At 38.7% G+C, this 20560-nt stretch overlaps 1 protein-coding gene across 2 annotated transcripts in view; it reads right to left on the bottom strand.

The window, feature by feature from the left end:
* The window catches only part of LOC120744301 (solute carrier family 12 member 2-like), a 58694-nt gene that overhangs the window by 9409 nt on the left and 28725 nt on the right, over positions 1–20560 (bottom strand). The window contains exons 4-22 of one of the 2 annotated variants that reach the window (XM_040048597.1): positions 19856–19951; positions 19631–19770; positions 19350–19460; positions 18410–18518; positions 18150–18274; positions 17826–17910; positions 17579–17736; positions 17350–17457; positions 17071–17194; positions 15375–15476; positions 12398–12553; positions 10826–10925; positions 9677–9788; positions 8689–8829; positions 7828–7934; positions 4240–4319; positions 3439–3582; positions 1961–2008; positions 1012–1134 (exon numbers count right to left, since the gene is read on the bottom strand). In XM_040048597.1, coding sequence (XP_039904531.1) covers positions 1012–1134; positions 1961–2008; positions 3439–3582; positions 4240–4319; positions 7828–7934; positions 8689–8829; positions 9677–9788; positions 10826–10925; positions 12398–12553; positions 15375–15476; positions 17071–17194; positions 17350–17457; positions 17579–17736; positions 17826–17910; positions 18150–18274; positions 18410–18518; positions 19350–19460; positions 19631–19770; positions 19856–19951 — 2169 coding nt within the window. The remainder of the gene's footprint in view (positions 1–1011; positions 1135–1960; positions 2009–3438; positions 3583–4239; positions 4320–7827; positions 7935–8688; positions 8830–9676; positions 9789–10825; positions 10926–12397; positions 12554–15374; positions 15477–17070; positions 17195–17349; positions 17458–17578; positions 17737–17825; positions 17911–18149; positions 18275–18409; positions 18519–19349; positions 19461–19630; positions 19771–19855; positions 19952–20560) is intronic. The other variant, XM_040048598.1, reaches the window with a different exon arrangement.

Genomic DNA, 20560 nt, shown 5'->3' with positions numbered 1-20560 from the left:
CAACGTTTCCATGGGATTAATGAAGACTCAGTCATTTTAGAAACTCCCACCATGCTGTCAGAGAGTATCTGATATTGATGCTTTTAAGCATAACTGTCGTTTGTTGTTTGAGCTAATGAATGGTAGGTCAGAGATATTGTTGCATAGTGGCTGTTTGACATCTAGCCAGGGCCAAGAGGGTATGTTTTAACCATCCTGAGATGAAATGTAGCCCACTGGCTAAGAAGTAGTGTTGAAAGTTAAGCACATCTAGTCCTCCTTTATCCTTGGTCCTTTATAGGCATGTTTCAGCTAATACATGTGGGTTTATCTCTCCAAAAGAATTTAGAAATAGACGATTCAGAGCCTGCAAGCTTCAGAGAGAGATTAATACCAAAATAGTTTAGTTTAGTTTATTAAATAATCTGAAACTCTCGAGAAAGAGTCTAGTAATGTAATTACTTCAGAGAGAGTGGATTGTGAGTGTCTCATGAATGCTTGATGGGCTTTTTTGTTGCTATGATCTTTTGTTTGGTCTCATGTTGACCACAGAAAGAGACTTACTGTCACAGTATTGCAACTGACAGTTAGAAAATGGTTTAAAACATTGCAATTCATTCAGATTTTTTGAATTCAAAGTAGAAAAAATATTAATTGGTTGATTTGAATGAGTATACAGGTGCAATTTTACACACTATACGGTTGAAAATAACATTTGTTTATGGAGGTTATTTAAACATATCGTGATATTTATTGTGTATTGTGATTTAGCCCAAAAAATATTGTGATATTAGATTTTCCTCATATCAACCAGCCCTAAAAGTAAATGTAAGTAAATATTACATGTCCAACTGATGCAGGCCAAAAAAACAAAAAACAAAACCTAAACTAAACTTGTAGATGGTTCAGTAAACAAGTAACCTAATATGTCAATACTTATGAACCTCTTCAGTATGACAGTATTTTAATAACAGACCAAATAGAGAATTTTGAGATCAATAACGGTCGCACAATAATATAACTAACAATCACCTCCATCATCAAACAGCCACCAGACATCCACTGTGCCCTTCCCCTGTTTCTTCTGGAACTGTTGGCTGGCCTCTAGCAGCCTCTGGTCGGACACATTCAGAGGTACTGTCGGGCTCTTCTTGTCTGCGGGGATGCACACCACAACAAAAAACAAAATAAAAGCAAATCTCATTAATAAGGCATAATAAAACTAATAATTTTGTGCTTGGTAGAAGTGTAGCTCAATAGGACGCATACATGTCAGCTATGGACATGTATATAAAGAATATACATGTCCATAGCTGAAAATGAAGTATACAGTAGAATTTTGTTTATTGCTTGTAAGTATAGTGTTCTATTATTAGAAAATAAATTCGTTTAATTTTATTATTTAAAAGTTTTAAGTGATATAGGTACAGAATAAAAAAAACATTACTACTAAAAACCAAACAAATGGAAGTGTGAAAACAGGAGAGCAGTTTCCATCCTAAGAAGAAAGCTTAAGGCAAATTAGTCAGCTCCAGAATGTGGCAAGAAACGCAGGTGAGAGACTGAAGACAGCTTGGAGAAAACAGGAATGTTGGAACACACACACACACACACACACACACACACACACACACACACACACACACACACACACACACACACACACACACACACACACTCTAAGTTAAAGGCAACATCATATACAGTACAGCTTTAGAGATGGCTCACGCTAGGGACATGAGAAAGAGACATGTTATATCCCACAGCCAAGGACCTAGCAGGCCAGAAAGAAGGAACAGAGGGAAAGGGAGACAGCAGGGTGGCGACAGTATGTTAGTACAAGAGGGATTCAAAATGTAGTGCGAAAAAAATGGTGGCAGAAATGAGGGGAGCATAGCAGCAGGAGCTCAGAAAAGATACTAAGATCAAAATGGAAAGAAGGGGAAAGGTTTAAGGCAACTAAATGAAGTGGATCTCCTGCCTTTTTTCAACAGGGGCTGAGTTGTAGCTTTGCCATCATCTTCATCATCTGGGAATTGAGACAAAAGGAGAGAAAACAAAAATTATAGTTAAGGTAAAATGTTACCTTGACATGCGATGTAGCAAGATGGAGTTAAGTACGTCAGGGGATACCAGAGGAAGAATCTAAAGCTGTTTGAGAGGCAGTTAACTGTAACCTCCCACAGTGGGAGACAAACAAACACTGAAATACTCTAGCGACACTAATAAACACACAGCTCAACCTTTTCCCTGAGTTCTAGAAATTCCTAATGTCCAACATGAACAAAACCACCAGCAGTGAGCCGAGACTGTCTGGTTACATCAAAGTGGCTTCGAGTGGCCTTCGGTAAGGAACCTTCATGAACATACAGCACACATGAATCAGTCCCTATTCTCCAAACTCTCCACTGAAACTGCATCGAATGGAAACTTCCTGCCAGGAGTGGATTACCTTAGGATGGAAATGGAATCTGATGAGAGGAGTTCCCAAAACACTGTTTATCACTCGGATACTTTAGCAAAATAAAGAGCTGATAAAAGTATTGTTAGACAAAAATCTACCGAACAAAAAATACAACATTTGCTGTATTTTGTCTCCGAATTCCTACAAAAATTTTAATATTGCTCCGAATCTTTAATGAACAATCAATAAGGTAGTAAAAGCTTAATCATGAACTATTACTAATTAGTTCAACTTTATGTTTTTGCTCTATACTACTACCATCATCTAATACTATAATATATGCCATCTAAGTATCTAATACTTAATATATTTGTGGCAATGAGAACCCAATACCAGTTCAAGGTGCTATACTATATAGCTACAGACTCTCCAATATTAGAAACAATCTAAACAATTCAACAACCCCCTATGAGAAAGCACTTGGTTGTTGAGGTGGGGCAAAAAAACCAAACCAAAACAAAAAGGAAAAGGCTAAGAGAGTTGGGGGAAAGCAGCCATCTGCCACGACCAGCTGGGGGCTGTGGGGAAAGAGCAAAAGAGCAGACAGATTTTTGTCATCTCTCTTCACTTCTTTAAAGAAAACAAACAAACCAAACAGCCTTCATGAAGCCAGGTTGAAAGTAGCCCAGTGCTCAGGCTGCAACTGGGAAGGTTCATTACTCCTCCAATCTGGAAACAATTGTACGCCTGTTTGAGCTGAATTAGTCTCTCTCTCATACGCTAACAGGGGACACATGCACACAGGCCAAAACATATGCACAGTGGGGAAGCTCGAGCTGTGGGTCTCAGGGCAGTGCATATGTATGCTTGTGTTTGTGTATGCAGAATAAGGAAGGCCACTGAAAGAAGAAAACTTAAATAGTGGCATGAGGAATGTAGAAAAACACAAGGCTTGCAATGCAAAACCAAAAATACAAACGCAGACGTCAATGTAAACACTACCGCACCTGGATTACAGAGAAGGATTTTATGTAGTCATACTGATGATAGCTAACCTTTCTGGACTGCTGGGCTGTTCTGGAGGCTGGTGGCCTTAGAGGATGGCTTAGAGGAATCTGCATCAGAGTCTTTGCTGGTGTCTATGGAAACGATCACGTCTTTCATCCCTGATGGCTTTTCCTGCGAGGACAGTGACTCATCTGGCAGAAAATTAAATGGAAGGGGGAATTAGAAATATACACAACAATATACTAAGCTAGTTCACATACATAATTACTACAGCAATGTTATGACTAGGCTTTTTTAATTATTCCAATTCTTTACATTTATTCACTAAGGTTGCCAACCTGCAAGTTGTTCTTGAAGCAAAAATGTCAAATATTTGTTTGCAGCCACTCAAAGATGTGGATTTGATGAGTTTTTCTACCACACAATGCATATTGACAGTAAGTATAGACAGTTTATTACACATTGTGTGCCACTGTGCTGGGACTTTTGGTCAGACAAAATCAGATGTCACCTCAATCTGTGGAAAACTATCATTTTTTCCACTTGTAAGTTTTCATGCTTAGTATTGTGAATGTGAACATTGGAACAGAACACATCAGTTCATACAAACTGGAACGTCAATCAATGCTTGAAAATATCTTAAGACTGATAAGCAGACTGAAGAAGAAGGAATATAATGAATGCTTATTCTCCTTCTAAGTTGATTTATGTGATGTTATGTGATAATACTGGAAAAACACTCAGCTATATTTAATTAAACTTTATCTGTATGTAATCTGAGCTGATGCTACATATGTACTACAACAGTGTTTTTTTTTAGAATAAGCTCCTCTGCATGTGTTTGGTACCTTGCCCTTGGATATGGGAGACATCCAGCCCCTCTTTCAGTCGCAGGATAACAGCACCAAACTGGAAGTCAAAGGCATCACTTCAAAGGAAGGAGGAGAAAAAAAAAGGTTCCCATTAACAGTGGACTGAAGCAATTTGCCCTCAACTAAACAAAGACAGTAAGAAACCCACAGAGTATTTAAGAAAAAAGATAAACAAGCACACAAGAAGACTCAAACATCGTTCTCAATGCCACAGGTTATAGTATTGTGCACTGAGCAACATACAATGGAAAATAAAGGGCAAATTTTTAAGCGTATTAGCTTTGATTTTAATACTATCGGACTGAACAATCTGTGACATTCAGCTCTAATGCTATAATCCTCACATTACAACGAAGAACCCATTCACCTCAAGTCTCACATGACTGCTTTAGAGTTCAACAGGACAACAGATTTCTCATGGACTTGTTTTAATCCAAGGGAGATCAAAAAGATCAAAAACATGACAATTACACTCTATCCCATAATGGCTAGCATGTTTCTACTACTGTTTATGTAAAAAGAAGTTTTTGTATACATTGTATTTTAACATATTTGAATAATATCAGTAATATCAAAAACAACTGATTCTGTTTATCTAGAAGCGTTTTCAGTGGGAGAAACATTTTGTCATCATGCAAATTACTTCAGTCTGAGCTGACTGGAGGTTTCCCAATATTACAAAATGTACATTTGCATAATGACCAAAAATAACACCACTGACCAACAATGAACCGTGGTCAGGTTCATGATCATTAATGTGCAAACTGTCATGAACATTATTCAGTGGCCATTCACAGAGATTTGGGGAATGGCTCCAATCACAAACTTGTAAGAAAGAAAGATGCACCCTGGACATTTGTCAAAGCTGGGAAGACACCTAAAGAATGCTTCAAGCAATCCAGAGAGAAAGACAACTGCTGTATAGAGCACACAGCAGTTGTATAGAAACAGTATGAGACAGCTGAGATGCTTTTCCTCTAATCATTGAGTCTCTGTGGTTTTAAAACCCCAAAACATACTGTGCCAAAAATGGGTCCATCCCAAGGATGGGGTCAAACTGCATAAACAGAGTAACATAGCGTATGCTGTTAAGTGCCAAAAGGATTGCTATGATTTATACATTGGGGAAACCAAACAACCTAAGGGGATTGGGACAACACAGAGGAGCTAACTCATCAGGCCAGGACTCTGCAGTCTATTTACACCTAGACGCTCTCTCAGTGATGAGGATGTACACATCATGGACAGAGATGAACGCTGGTTTGAGCGCGGAGTCAAGGAGGCCATTTACGTGAAAGGGGAAAGACTATCTCTGAAACGAGGAAGGGGCCTAGACATCCAGATGAACAGAATCAACTTTTTGGGAATGAGATGAGTTGTTAAGGATATCATTAGTTTTTCTGTTGGTAAGCTGTTTTTGCTGCTGTGAGCTACCGTTAGACTCTGTTAGTTGTTATTAGCTGTTGTTAGTGAAATATGTCTGTGAAGCTTCTCAGTCATCCAAGTCATTGTAGTCTAAGGAGCTTGGAAAGAAAAGAGTCTTAAATTAAATTATTTAACTTAAATTTCTTGAAGACGTTTCACCTCTCATCCGAGAAGCTTCTTTAGTTCTAGGAGCAACTGGTGGAGAGTCCAAGATTTAAGTCCTATGGGAGTGTCCCCCTCATGGATCCTCTACCTAATCACACCAGCCAAGGTGTGAAAACTAGAGATGGCACGATACCACTTTTTTATGTCCGATACAGATATCAGAAATTTGGATATCTGCCGATACCGATATGAATCCAATATAGTGTGTTTTTTAATCAATAAATCTGTTTTTTTTTTTTTTTAATATCTTGCTGCATTTTGTATAAGTTCATACTCAAGTTTTGAGAAAAAAAACAAAACCAAAAAACCAAACAAACACTAAAGCTATTCTGTTACTCCTGTATGCAAAAAATACACTGCACCCAAAATATTTCATCGTTCAGCAATACTAATCAATCTAATGAACTTAAACCTACTCCATCCTCCCTATTCTGGTATTTTAAAGAGTACATAGCAGAAATATTAAGCAACCTAACTAATAGGGTTGCAAACTCCCAGCAAAAAAAAAAAAAAAAAAAAAAAAAGAAAAAGAAAGAATGGTTCCCAAAGGAAAAAGTAGTATAGCTTACTAGGGTATATTAGACTTAATAGTTACTATATACAGTAATGGACTTCTATACATAAAACTTTGGGTGTAAGATTCAGATAATTATTTATTAAAAGCTAGACATTTTAAATGAGAATAAGAAAGAAAAGTATTTCTTTGTGCCCCCTTTTCCCTGTTAATGCCCTATCGGCCCCCCTGGCATAACTTTGCTAGATCCGCCCCTGCACAGTTACCAGCCGTCAGCTGCATAGAAAAGGATCCTGGTGTAGAAAGTAATATTAAATAAATTCTAAATTCTAACTGATCATTGACCAGTTTCACGATTGAAGTAGCAACAGGAGAGGGAGGGAGAGAGAAGAGGCAGTCGCTCCATCGGTTGTTAAGCTTAACGTGGGAATGCTTTACAAACATTCAGAGATGAACTTACACACTTGCTTTACTTCTCTCTGGGATAACTTTCTCAGAGATGAAATGCCGGTTTGGTAGCGAGGCTACAAATGCCTCGCTACCAAATGCCTCGAACCTCTCGGCTCAAACCACCGAGAGGTCTTGCACGCCACAGCTGCTCTATCACGTGAGCACACTGCTCCGACGTGCTAAGGTTATGAGGTGAGTTACACCATGTCGCAAGTTTTGTGAGGTGCTTTCATGATATTTAATGGATCGGATTACGTTTTTTATTTCTCTCCGATATCCGATCCAGTAATTTATGTCAGTATCGGACCAATACCGATACGTAATATCGGATCGGTCCATCTCTAGTGAAAATGGGTGTGGGTCACAATCAGCCAAGGTTTCGGGTGAACCCACTGTGAAACCTAGCCCCACCCTATCATGTGATTTCCTGAGGTGAAATAGCCAAGAATGTGAGTGGGTGTTAGTGAAACTTTCTCTGAAGTGGATCCAACATTGCTGGACTCAGATTCCTAAAGAATGAACCATCATACCCTGTGAAAGTGTAATCAAACTGTTTAAGGAAAAGTGTTAGGGTGAAATATATGAAAAATATAGAACGTACAATAAGCTGTTTGCATGTGTGTGCATACCATTAAACTACGAAATATTAGTTTATTAGTGTCAACAACAAAATTGTTGAAGCACCTTTTTGATTTAATCACAGCATTCTGTCTTCTTGGGTACACACCTGCCAACAATTACAGAGACCGATTAGCCCTATGTAACATCCAGCTGTCCTAGTAGGAGTTTCCTGACATTTACCGAGTTGTGTACTAAAGCAAAATTCACAGTTTGTAGAGTGCTTACAAAGCAACAAAGTGAACTCAGTATTGAAAATCTTTCTTCACAAGAAGGGTATAAAATTTCCACAGCATCGGATGTACCATCGAACACAGTGAAGACTTGTCGAAAGAAAAGAGTGTTTTTTCTTTTATATAATTCTTTTCTTCTCTTTGGATTATTCTACTTACTGGATCATGCTGATGTAAGTCTCCACATTCATCATGTCCCCATCCCTCCAGTCATTCTTGAAGCCCAGAACAAGGGTGTTTGGCTTGAGGCGGCCAAGACCAGCAGCCTTGATTGGACCAGGAATCGCAGATTAATCATTTCTTAAACATGGCTCATTTCCAAAGAATAAGCAAAACTATGAGTGTGGAGCAGGAAATAAAAACAGCTCAGTCCATACAGTGTTCAGCCTGTCACTTGGGTTATGGGTCCAATCTTAAAGGAGACTCATGTTATCCACTCTCAAGTTGGTTACCGATAGCAAATAATGTGTGAATAATTACTTCCAGGCACCTTACTCCTCAGTCCTGAAAATAACCACAGTCTTACTTTCACTACAATAATGCACCTGGGCTACCTTATGCAATTTTATGCCTTTTTACTGCGACACCACATCTCTCAGTTGTGCTGACCTCTCTTCACAAGTGAAGTAATTGTTTCTTTTAATTTCCACTGAATGGATTTGTTCCAGGTTAGCTCTGATCAAGAGCTATTGCCCCATTCCAGACACAATGGGAATTCAAAAGTGATGGCGCACCCACTACCTGACCCACCCCCCACTAGATCTTCCTGCCACCACTTACAGTTGTTAAAAGGACTAGTTTCAATCATGGATCTACATGACTGGTCTAGTCATTGTCAGAAATATTAGTTAAACTTACCAATAATGTACAACATCATTTACCAGTTCAAGAACTATGCCCCAACCTCTACTATTGATGGCTCGGCCCAACAAACACAAAAAGAAAAGTACTTGAACAATGCTTCCGTGCAAAGAGTTAACAAACAAACACACAATTCTGAATAGAATTTAGTTTTCCTACCTGAAGCAAGTACTGACAGCCTTGTTTTAGGTCCTCAGCAAACACTGGCGTGTAGAAGGCTTTGGTCTCGTTCTTCAGCAGCCAGCGTTGGTAGCGTGCCTGATCGGTGGCAAGCTCTTTGAAGTTTGGTCTTCTGTAGCCCTATGGAGACAGAAGGCCAAATTAATCCAACAGCCTTCAATTTATCAGTGTTGGTATTGTAGAACAAATGACCACAAATCTAAGTCTCAAAGATGAAAAGATGCTAAATTCAACAACTTTTGATGTGTGAAAGTTAAACAGAAGAATTTAACGTGCGGAACAATCACCTGCTCGGAATCTCTGCCTGCTTTTGTGCCTTTTTCGTTCAGTACTCTGCAGTACTTATTTTTAAAATACAAAAAGACCAGGCTATTCCAAATCGTTCACTAGCTTTGTGTGCAACGTTAGGGCTGTGCGATATGATGATATATTAAAACGATATATTGTACTCCATCGTTTATTTCATGCTGTCGAAAACTCTTCACTGGAATATGTTTTTCATTGTTTTCTAGAAAAAGGAAAAAAAGTCCCCACCATCCAAATAAATAAAAGGACAGAGTAAAAAATAGAAATGCACAATGTATCACCAACTGCTGCACCTGCAAGAAAAATAAACATAACACCTGGAACAAACATTGGAAAGCATTATGTCAATTAGATGTCCTCTCCAAGATATGAAAACACCTTATACACATTTCACATTTTTCTCCTGGTTGCCTGTGCCCCACCTGCATTGGCTCCACATCCTACAGTCTAAGAACCACTGATGCAACCAAATCCAGAGGCTCCCACAGCATATCAAACTCTTCTTTTATATTGCCTGCTAATCAGTGCTATGTGGTTTAAACGGTTTGGTGAAGAACTGGATGAATCTAGCTAAAAACTGACTTTTAAAGAGCAATTTGACAGCTAATTCGTCAGTAGCAAAAAACAAAAACAAAAAACAAGCCAAATGACATCTGCTCACCGTGCGAATATGGCCGCAGATCATCATGCCTACATTCTTGGTGAAACTGTGGACCAGATCCAGAAGGGCAGGACGAGAGTTGGGATAACCAGTCATCACCAAACACTGGGGTCTGCAATAAGACACATATATGAGAAAACATCCACCAAGTCTGCATCTGCATCATCCTTTACCACATCTATAAAAGCAGAGAAGGGATGCCATATTTTGCCAAGTTTACAGAATTATTTGATTTTATGCTTTATGTGTAGCCACCTTTTCATTTGACCTTCCCAGTAACCTTTAGTCTTCTTAACACACAAACACCCACACCCATATACAGTCAGACACCAGAAGCAGAGCAATGAACATCAAAGCAAATATGTTAGCATGATAGGATTATTGGCCACAATACAGAGGCAAGAACAACTTCAGAGGAACAAAACAAATTCTTGAATTTTGAAGATTCATCCTTTTAAACTACTGCTTTGTTTTCTGCCATGAGAAATGTGCAGTAAATCCACAAAACAATTACTGAGCCAATTTGTTACATGTGCAAGCTTTAAGAGAATGAACACATGCACACAACATGAGGCCGCATAAATAAATATACTCAATAAATTTCAATACATTTGAAAATTAATCATCTCCCCCTCCACAAAGTCTCTACTTTTTCCCCATATGATGGTAAATTATTTAAATTGTTTCATGAAACACTAAGGCCAAGTTATTATCATGTCAAATTTTGTTCTTCTCAGGCTGCAAAAATCCAGAGGTGAACGACTGGAAAGAACCACAAAGATTGTGTTGAGTGACACATGGTGCAACGTCAAAATCACTGCATGGCACTCGCAACGATGTGAGCATAAATCGAGCATAGCAGCTGAGCTTAACCTAGCACAACACGAGATAAACAATTGACAGAAGTTTAAAGAGACTTTGGGAATGAAGGAAACCCATCAACTAACATGACGTTGGGGAAAAATAGATTAGAGGATAACAACCAGATGTCCATAAGCATCCAACCGAGAGCTACCAAGCAATCGCTTTATATGTGACGCTGAGTGTTTATCAAGCATGGTGAGTAATAATATTGTGCTTCCATAACTCAGGTGCCATCTACACTTGCAGGTAAGAATGGTTCAGCTCAGTCACGTTTGTGTTTGGTACCTGAAATTCTTGATGTGGTCCTCCACTCCACTAAGGTGCAGAGTGTGGGTCAGGGCCTGGTGGTAGGTCAAAGCCTGGGTCGATGAGCCCCAGTTCACATCTGGAAGGGAGGACACATGCAGGCAGAAACACAGTGGAGTTAGCAAGTGTGTTTATGGGTCAGATTGCTGGACTAAAGGCTACCTGACCCATGTGGTGTTAACGTCAGTGAAAAGGCCTAGTGTATGTGTAGCTGCATGTCAAACTGAGTGTTCTCACAGGTGTGTTTAGAACTGTATAGCCAGCTTTTAGTTTAAAGAGCTGCCCCACTCAGATTATGGATTCAAAACCAGAACCTTCTTGGCTGATAACCCAGAAAGTTGATTCTGTTCATCTGGATGTAGCATTTTCAGTTTGAGAAACAATTTGCCTTTCTTCTCTCCTGGATCAACTGGAGCATTCTTTAGGTACATTTAACATATATCCAGCTGCGATAGCTACATTTACTCAGGGCCTTTTTGATATGATGTTCTTCAGCTTCCCTCATGGCTGTGTCTGTAGGGATCGGGCTCAGTCTTTACTGTAGCATCTTACAATGCTGTGATTGCAGCCATTCCCCAACTTCCAACTCTTTGCATATTAATGATCACAAAACCGTCTCACTGTTAGTCAGTGCTGCCAATTTTCATCGTTGTGCAAATGTATAATAATAATAATAATAATAATTTATAGCCATTAGGGAAATCCGCAGTCAGTCAAGACCGAAGAACTCACTTGGATGAGTATTGAACACGCAACATCCAGATAAAAAGAATCAATTTCTGGAATTTCCTTACCTGGATGATTGAGCACAAACCAAGATTCCTCGCTGAAAGGTAAAAACCACTAACCACTACACTACTGTCCACCTGATTTATGAACTTATATTATTTCTGTTTGCAAATTTCACACTAAGGTAAACCATAAACACCTCAACATTTTTGGAAAAAGCCAGAGATATGTACAGGTTCCATAAAAGACTGAGGTGTGCAGGGACTTTTAAATTAAGCAATCAATTTAATGCAACATATTCCTTATGCAAATGAATTCAATACAATAAAATTGTATTTATACAGCACAAAATCAAAACAACATTTGCCTCAAGGTGCTTTATATTGTAAATTGAGACCTACATTAATACAAGAATACAAAAAAAATACAAAATCCCTATAAGACGCCCTATCAGCAGACACTTGGCGAGAGTGGGAAAGAGAAATTCCTTTTTAAAAAGAAAAATCTTTAACAGAACATGGTGTTTAGCCCTAACCATAGGCTATGGTTAGGGCTAAACACCATGCTGTGGATAGAACACTCTGCTTATTATCAAAATACTTCACAGCATGTTATCTTAAATCATAGGTAACTGTCATCTTACCTTCTCTCTAGTGTCTTGAGACAACTGTTGTTGTGAACTGGTGCTACATTAATAAAACTCAGTTTAACTAAATGACAACCAATATATAATTCTCATATCATATTGGTACTTGGTAATTATTTTACTCCATAAAAAAAGTGAGGAATTTTTGGCCAAATTTGGCGTGCTCTCCAACTCACCTGGCTTCTTGTGACTGACATAGATATACAGAGCCATAACAATGACATTTGTAAGAAGGGCAGCTGCCCAGTTGATGACAAACATCACCCCACAGCAGAGAATGGCTCCAGCAAGGGAAACCCACATGTTGTAGTATTTGAAGCTAGGTCTCCAGCCTGTAACATCGATGTAAATTAGTCACAAAATAGCAAAATACATTTAAAATGCCACACAAACAGTGCTAGTTACATATAAGGTGCAAACAAAAAGTTCCATAACTGCTCCAGCTGGTAATGAACATGGTCGTGTGCATGAAACAGGACCTTACTGTAACTTTTGGCAATGACAACGAAAGCTTATGTTATTCTTGTTGTGACTATTTGCATTGGTGCATTTGTAATTTATAACATGAGAGCAAAAGAACCATTGTGTTGAATTCTACGAGCATTTACTTTAAAAGCAACTCAAGATTCTTCATCACTGGTAAGAAGAGTTGGGTCTAGTTATGTTAGACCCCAGAGCAGCCCTTAGTGGGTGGATCTGCAGTCAAAACCAAAGAAGGCTCATCAGGTCAAAAGCAATTCTGACATGGTGAAGGAGATCCAGATGGTACCACTGAGCACTTCACGTAAAGCAGTAGGACTGACTGCATCAGTCCCTGTATCAGGGTACAAGGTGACAAGGGCTTTTGCTTTTTATTGGAGCAGTCACAAAACTTTTTGATTTCATTTGATACAGTTTAGGTATTATGTGCAAAAATTAGAACTGAAAACTGAATTAAATTCAGTTAAGGCTGAGTAGAAGTTCTTTTTCAGACACTTCAGCTGGGAACAAATTAAATAAGACCAGCAATGTGGGAGGTTAAAGAACAGGAAACGTTGAGTCAGCCTCCATTTAAAGAAGCTTATTATAAAATGGTCAATGTTGCTGTTAGAGAGGAGGGATAATGTTTCAGATGGAGCTAGGCATATGTTTGGGTTAAAAAATGAGTTGACAGTCTACTAGAAGTTATACGAGACATTAGGGACCATATTCATTCATTGGACAGTACAGAAACTAGAATAGTGGGATTTTAGTGATGGAATACAGTTGGTGTGTGTTTGGTTACACAATGACAGAGTCTTTAAAAAACAGGACATAAAGGGTACATTGACAGTGTCGTTCCTGAGTCTATGAAGGGACTTTAGGAGTCCCAGAAATTAGAAAGTAATTGGCCCTGAACTGAAAGTAATGTTTGTGTTCCAAAGAGAGAAATCTATTACACCATCATACTGTTTCTGTACTCGCTAAATGAGTCATGTACCATTTAGGTCCACGTAATTTTATGACCTGCTGGAGGAATTGGAAAGAGAAAAATAATCTGTACCTGCATTTCTGCTAAGGCTTTGGTTTGTCTGTGTGTGTGTGTGTGTGTGTGTGTGTGTGTGTGTGTGTGTGTGTGTGTGTGTGTGTGAGTGAGTGAGAGAGAGAGAGAGAGGGATGAGGGGGTGTAGAGAGAGGAGGGGGAAAGCAAAGAACTCAATATACGCCATCAATAAATGGTAAATGAACTGATTCGTATATGGAACATTTCTACTCTACATGATCACTAAAAGTGCTTTATACAACTTGCCCCCTGTGCTTTTTTTCCCCCCTATGTAAGTGCTTTCTAACTAACATTCACACATATTCTTATTCCGATGGATACATTGGACAGCAACTTGGAGTTGGTATCTTGCTCAAAAATTGCAAACTGGAGCAGCCAGGGATCGAGCCACTAACCTTCCAGTTAGTAAATGACCTGCTCTACCTCCTGAGCTACAGCCAGACGCATCACTGAATTTGTCATCAGTCTACAAAGTGTGACTTCACCAAAATTAGTTTAAAAAAAAAAAAAAAAAAAAAAAAAAAAAAGAAAAAAAAGAGAACTTTCCCTTATCAGTAGCTGAATCTATTTGTTCAGTTTTGTATGCATTTCTGACACTTTAGTCACTAGAATAGAGAGATGGGTACCAAGGGAGCAGGAGAGCATCTTATCCCACCTAAGATTTATGGTTACTAATCTTAACAGGTAACACATCAGATATACCACACACTTTTTCCACAAATACTAAAAGACTGCATCATATAGATGGATTACTGTAGAGAAATAAGAAGTAAAAACAAGAACGTGAGTATCAGCAATTTTTGAAAATCTCCCATTCTGGGCAGTTTGAGATTTTTGACTTTAACTGAAGTTCTTCTTTCAGACAAGTGGAGGTAAATAGTCTAAAAACAACTTTCATTTGGCTAGCCCTTTGTGGTTGACAAAGACTAACATTAGAGGAAACAGATAGACATCACCTACCTTCTTGTGTAACAGTACTGTCCCAATATTGTTACAACATTAACCTCATCATCACATTTTGGGTTATTTAGACCAAAATACTGAATTTTGCTCTACAAGGACCTGATATCCACTTACGAGGACATTATACTGCTACTGTTCTATCAAAATTTTAAACGAATATGCTCATATGTGGCTCTCATTTTTCTTAAAAACAAAAATAAGGCCAAAAAAAAAAAAAAAAAAAAAAAAAAATCTGTTAATTCTTTGTTTTTACATTCATCGGGCCCCAATATGTCCAAATATCAAAAAGAGATTAACAATGCAGGCAGTGGAAGAGTTCGGGTCTTAGGAGGTTAATGACAATATGCCTTCTATATTTATGATCAACTGTCCAAATTGATGCATCTTAGACAAAGAAAATTCAACTTCTAAGCCTAAATGTATTCAACCACCTAAACCTCTGGTATGTCACCAGTGTGAATGACTTCTCTTATGAGACACACATCAGGACAGTCTCATTGAAAACCAGTAACTGGTTTTTAAAAAACACAACATTATACCTAATGACATGAAGGCCTGCTTTTTACAGTCTGGGTTAGGATTACAATAACTTCCTCTATTGTCTTAATATGTTGATCAAGCACTTTATTATGCTTAGATTCTCCCATTTCTAAATGTACTGATCTTACCTGGTGAGTTAGCCAGTGATGCATGGAACACGGAGAAGTTGATCAAGGCATATGATGCCAAGAAAAAGTTGGAGATAATGGGTGCAATAGTGTTCAGCTCAGCTGCAAGAAGAAAAGCACCAGTCAACTCAGAAAAGTTAAAAATTTCACCTGTGATTTTATGTCCAGTCAAAAAACAAAACAAAACCCTTTGAATAAACACTCAAACTCTCAGGATGAAGACAGTGAACATATCTGCTGCTGCCGACTCCAGCATGTGGTCATGCAGTGCGCCATTACTGTAAAATTTTAAATATTTAGGCATCTAAAAAGGTAAAGTTTCCAACAACTGTTGTATCAATATCAATTTAGTTCACTGGTCTGTAAAAGTGTTTTTATTAGGAGCTTGCAATAAAACAAACAAACAAAAAAAAAAAAAAACTACAGACAAGAGTTATTGTCAAATTTTAGACCAGTTGCCATGCTCATAAAACTGACAACACTTTAGGATGCATTTCAGAGGGCAGTAATGATCCTGGTTCTGTATCAGTTCAAGCAAACAAAGAATGAAATGTGGAGCAGAGCAGCTGAATCAGGTGGGTTTCAGGCCTACAGAGGGGGAGGTGCCAATATACAGCTGCAGACTGGGGCTGAGCAGTGTGAGTGCTGGATGAGAGAGGCCCTCCAGGTCCGCTCAAGAGGTTGCAGATGTGGACAAGACGCAAAATTTAACCATTCTACTTTTACAACAATTTATTACACTGTGTTATCATTATGTGTCTTATTTTATCGTTTGCTGGTTCAATCCTTTTCACATCAAGCCCTCGGTTTCATTATATTTATTTTAGCATAACTAATACTACACGTTATCCAAGGTTCATTTGAAAGTTTTCCATGATGTTCTTCTTCTACAATAATTACAATATTTAGACATGTCAGGTTTTAAAACCTAAAATCAAATAAAGGGGGTAAAACAAGTATTGAACACATCACCAGTTTTCAAAGTAAATAAAGGTGCTACTGACATGAAATCTCACCAGATATTGGCAACAACCCATCCAATCCAAACATACAAAGAAGACTGTGTGAAAAGAATGGGCCAAAAATCACATCGAGCAATGCCTACGACTAGCTTTCCCATACAGGAGGCATCTTGAAGCTGTCATCGCCAACAAAGGCTTGGTTTGAAGTATTAAACAAATTTCAGTAAGCGGCTTTAATACTTGGAGATCACACAGGGTTTCTTTGAAAGTGTGGATTGGATGGTTTGTCACCAACACCTGATGAGAACATCATGTCAATAGCACCTTTAGAAATATATTTACTTATTTATCTATTTTACTTGCTGTATTTTAGAAAGCTGACAACATAACTTTTTTAAGAAATGACTTCTTTGGCCATTAGTTCTTTTGTTTCCGCATGGGGTCAAGAGTCTCCCTTTGGTATAGAGTATTTTTCTGGGTATAGATATCGTGATTAAAATTCTAGTATCATGACATCATTCTAAATGTCCCTTAGGCAAGGGCACAGTACAGCATGCACCAACGTGGGTTTTTTCTGTTTAGAACAAACACTGCGTGAAAACACCGGTTCTCACAAAAGAGAACAAGGGTTCTGAGAACCACGGTGCTCTTAATTTCCAGCTAATATTTTTGTACGGTTGTATGTGATCAAGTATGAAAAGCAATCAGCAAGCAAGCAATGAGTGAAGCCATACCAATGAGGATAAAGGCCAGACCGATACCGAAGGTCAGGATGTATCCTCGTAGGGGTTCATTGTTCTTGCCGTAGCCTTTGGCAAACATTTGCAGGCCAGGATAGATGTTGTCCTTACACAAAGCCTGCGGAAACAAAAGCCTTTGTGTTGTCTCACTGGAGTTTAAGCTGTTTATAATCAAACGCTATAAGAAAAACTAATTAAATAATTGACATTTTTCCATCATTCAATACTGCAATTTATTATATACAGTACTTTAAAGCTTGGATCTGATCTTACCTGAAAAACTTTAGGTGCACTAACTAAAGAGGCCAGTGCTGAGGATAGAGTGGCAGAGAAGATGCCAGCAGTGATGATGGGCCCAAAACCAGAAACAAGGCTCATAACCTGAACAAAAGATTACATGTAAATTGAAAAGTTAGATGTCTACATTAAAAAAACCATTAACATTCATGCTCTGATAAAGTTGTTTTTTTAATATTCATATTCTTTTACACTCATTTGATACCTGGAAGTCCCTATGCAGTCCATAGCGGCAGGTATCCTCATTCTTGCAGGTAGAGAAGTCATAGCCAAATTTGCAGGCAGCAGTGGAGCAGTTTGCCATGAGGTGAGAACTGATTGTGTCATTCACATTTCCACTGGCATCTCTCAAAATACAGGAGCCTAGTTTTTAAAAAGTATTATCCACATATTAGATTTTGTATTTAAAAAGGATGTGACAACCTTGCAAAAATGCAGGTACTATACACCACCTGTTGAAATAGCAACACCCAGGTAGACGATCCCTGTGATTAATATGGCTAGAAGGGTCCCTTTGGGGATGGCCATCTGTGGGTCCTGCAACAACCAACCACAACAACATTTTAAGATTACAATATATAACTGGATACAAGGCTTTAAGATGAGTACATCAAATCTTACAGCCAATTCAACGCTATGAGTTCCGTCTCTATTCCAAAGTTTTCAACAGCCTTAATCAGTGGAAGCATAGTCATATTCACCTGCACAGTACAAAGTAAACCTTTACTTGGTTTGACACTATATCAACATTCATCACATGGTTGCACATGACTTACAGCAAGGTCTCCTGAAATGTTGGCTCCAGCCAGAATACCAGTGGCGGCGGGGAAAAAGATGGCAAACACAGAGAAGAACGTCTCTCCTCGGAAGTCTGGACCCATGTTCTCCCACATTATTGAAGCTGACAGAAAAAAGATCAAAGGCCAACTGTGACACAGCAGTGTAAAAGCCAACATGAGCCCTCAGATTTATGAGGCGGTATTAATGAGGTGTTTCTTATATTATTTTTTTAACAAACAAACAACTAACGTCCTACCATCATAGCCCAAGAATCCCTTAGCTTCCTTTGACTTCATAGGAATGAAGCTTCCAATGAAGTAGTTGAAGATGGCTGTGACAAGAACGACGAGTAAGAAGATCTGGGCCTATAGGAAGCAATTAAAACCAGTGTATTAATGTGTAGTAGTTAAATCGACTACACCTGCAGTATATCTGCAGGGTTGTCCGAGTCTCATGTAAACATTGGTCTGGGATGATTTGGTGTCTTCAGTATTTGGAATTGCGATGTACCGATTCCAAGTTACCACAGCTTTCATAGTAAAATTCAATGCAATTCAGTTTTATTTATATAGCACCAACTTACAACAACTCGTGTCTCAAGATACTTTATGTTGTAAGATAAAGACCCTACTTTAATAACACAGCAATAACATAAATATAGCAATAAAACCGTTTTTGGCTGCCATGCTTTGAAAAACCCACTCTAAAAGCTTTCCAGCATCAAGCAAAATTAACAACATTGGAACAGAGGCAAGCACACGGGCACATCATGCACCAACATGGGCTTGTTCAGTTTAGAGGGGGGAAAAAAAACCCAAAGGACAAAAAAACAAAACACCCCATGAAGGCAGTATGAGATCACTAGAGTAAGCAGCAACAGAATTACAAACATTTTCCACCTTTCTAAGTTGCCAAATTTTGGAGTGTAGTCCTGTATTGGTTTAGCTTGCGAAACTTGCTAACAGCTTGCCAACAAAGTAAACTGAAGCTTTCCATATTACCTTCAAATTTTGATTTTTGTGTGCATCCCCCACCTCCCAACACCAACACAATCACACATGCACACAATAAGACCGAACTTAAGTCTTTATAAAAACAAATTTTACAACCAGTGAGTGTCACTACTTTGGCTACATTCATGTTTTATGCAGTTTCATATAGGTGTAAGTTTCTATGAATTGGGATGTTGTGCATACCTTGGCCTCCCACTCCATTCCTGCTACAGAGATGCCCAGAAGAATGATTATTGTAATGGTGCCAATTATTCTGATATCGTTGACTTCATCTGTCATGACGGCATCCATACCCTGAGATACAATACAAGGACTTGGTAAATTGAAAGACAATAATCAGCAAACAGTGTTTTGATATGTGCTTTTCTCTCTCAATGATGCCAGGACAGCCCACTCCTGCTGATCACTGATCAGCTGTAATTAGCAGCTTTCTTGAATTCAATGTGAAATCCTAATAGACTTACAATCAGAAGTTCCACAACAGTCTCAGCAAAGCCCACCACATACATGGCAACAGCCACTGCATTGGCAAAGGCAAAGATAAGACCAATAGAGCCTCCAAACTCTGGGCCAAGACTTCTTGAAATCAGGTAATATGCTCCACCTGAAAATAGCAGGGAGTGTTAGCAAAAGTTCAGTCATGCAAAGTCAGTCATGCAAAGTCAGTCATTCAGTCAAGTAAAACATACCTCCCCTTACAAATCCATTGGTGGCAATGGCAGAGGTGGAGAGGCCAGTGATGGTTGTCACTACTGTAGCCATGGCGACAATCACACAAGAAAGAGCTGCAGAAGAGACCACATCATGAACTGATTAAAAAAAAAAATGCATAATACTTAACAGTTTTTAGCAGCCCTTCCAATCACTCTCATGTCTCTGTAAAAAGTAACAGGACAAGCCAATGCAGCAACGTCTGTCGCACGTCTCACGTTGTGGTGATATTTCACATCAAAGTGGAAAATTATCAACAAGTGCCAGGAGGCTAGGAATATTGGGCTTAGCTGAGTATGAGCTAGCAGAGAAAGAGTGATGAACACAAAACTGTCAATAAACAAGGGGCAATGAGACATATGCACCTTGCTAGGTTTTCTGGAAAGTAATACTTAATAATACAGCCAACCTTGTTTCATTTTTTATCATAACCCTGGTAGATGGCAGCTGTGGTTTTTTGTTGGGTTTTTTTAAGAACATCTCAGTCATTTTTTTCATTAATCCTTCCTTCAATTACATGAAGCGTGCTAGTGCTATGTGGTGAAAAACAGCCCCAAACCATGATGTTCAGTTTTGGTCCCATCTTACCAGACTAGATTCTCCCAAGATTAAACAGACTTGCCTCCATCTTTTTCAGCAAACTTTAAACACACTTCAACATGTTTTTCCACCATGCAATCAGT

The sequence above is a fragment of the Simochromis diagramma genome, unplaced genomic scaffold (assembly GCF_900408965.1).
Source record: "Simochromis diagramma unplaced genomic scaffold, fSimDia1.1 OVJJ01000683.1, whole genome shotgun sequence".
Classification (NCBI taxonomy): domain Eukaryota; kingdom Metazoa; phylum Chordata; class Actinopteri; order Cichliformes; family Cichlidae; genus Simochromis; species Simochromis diagramma.
This window is presented reverse-complemented; position numbering and strand designations above follow the sequence as displayed.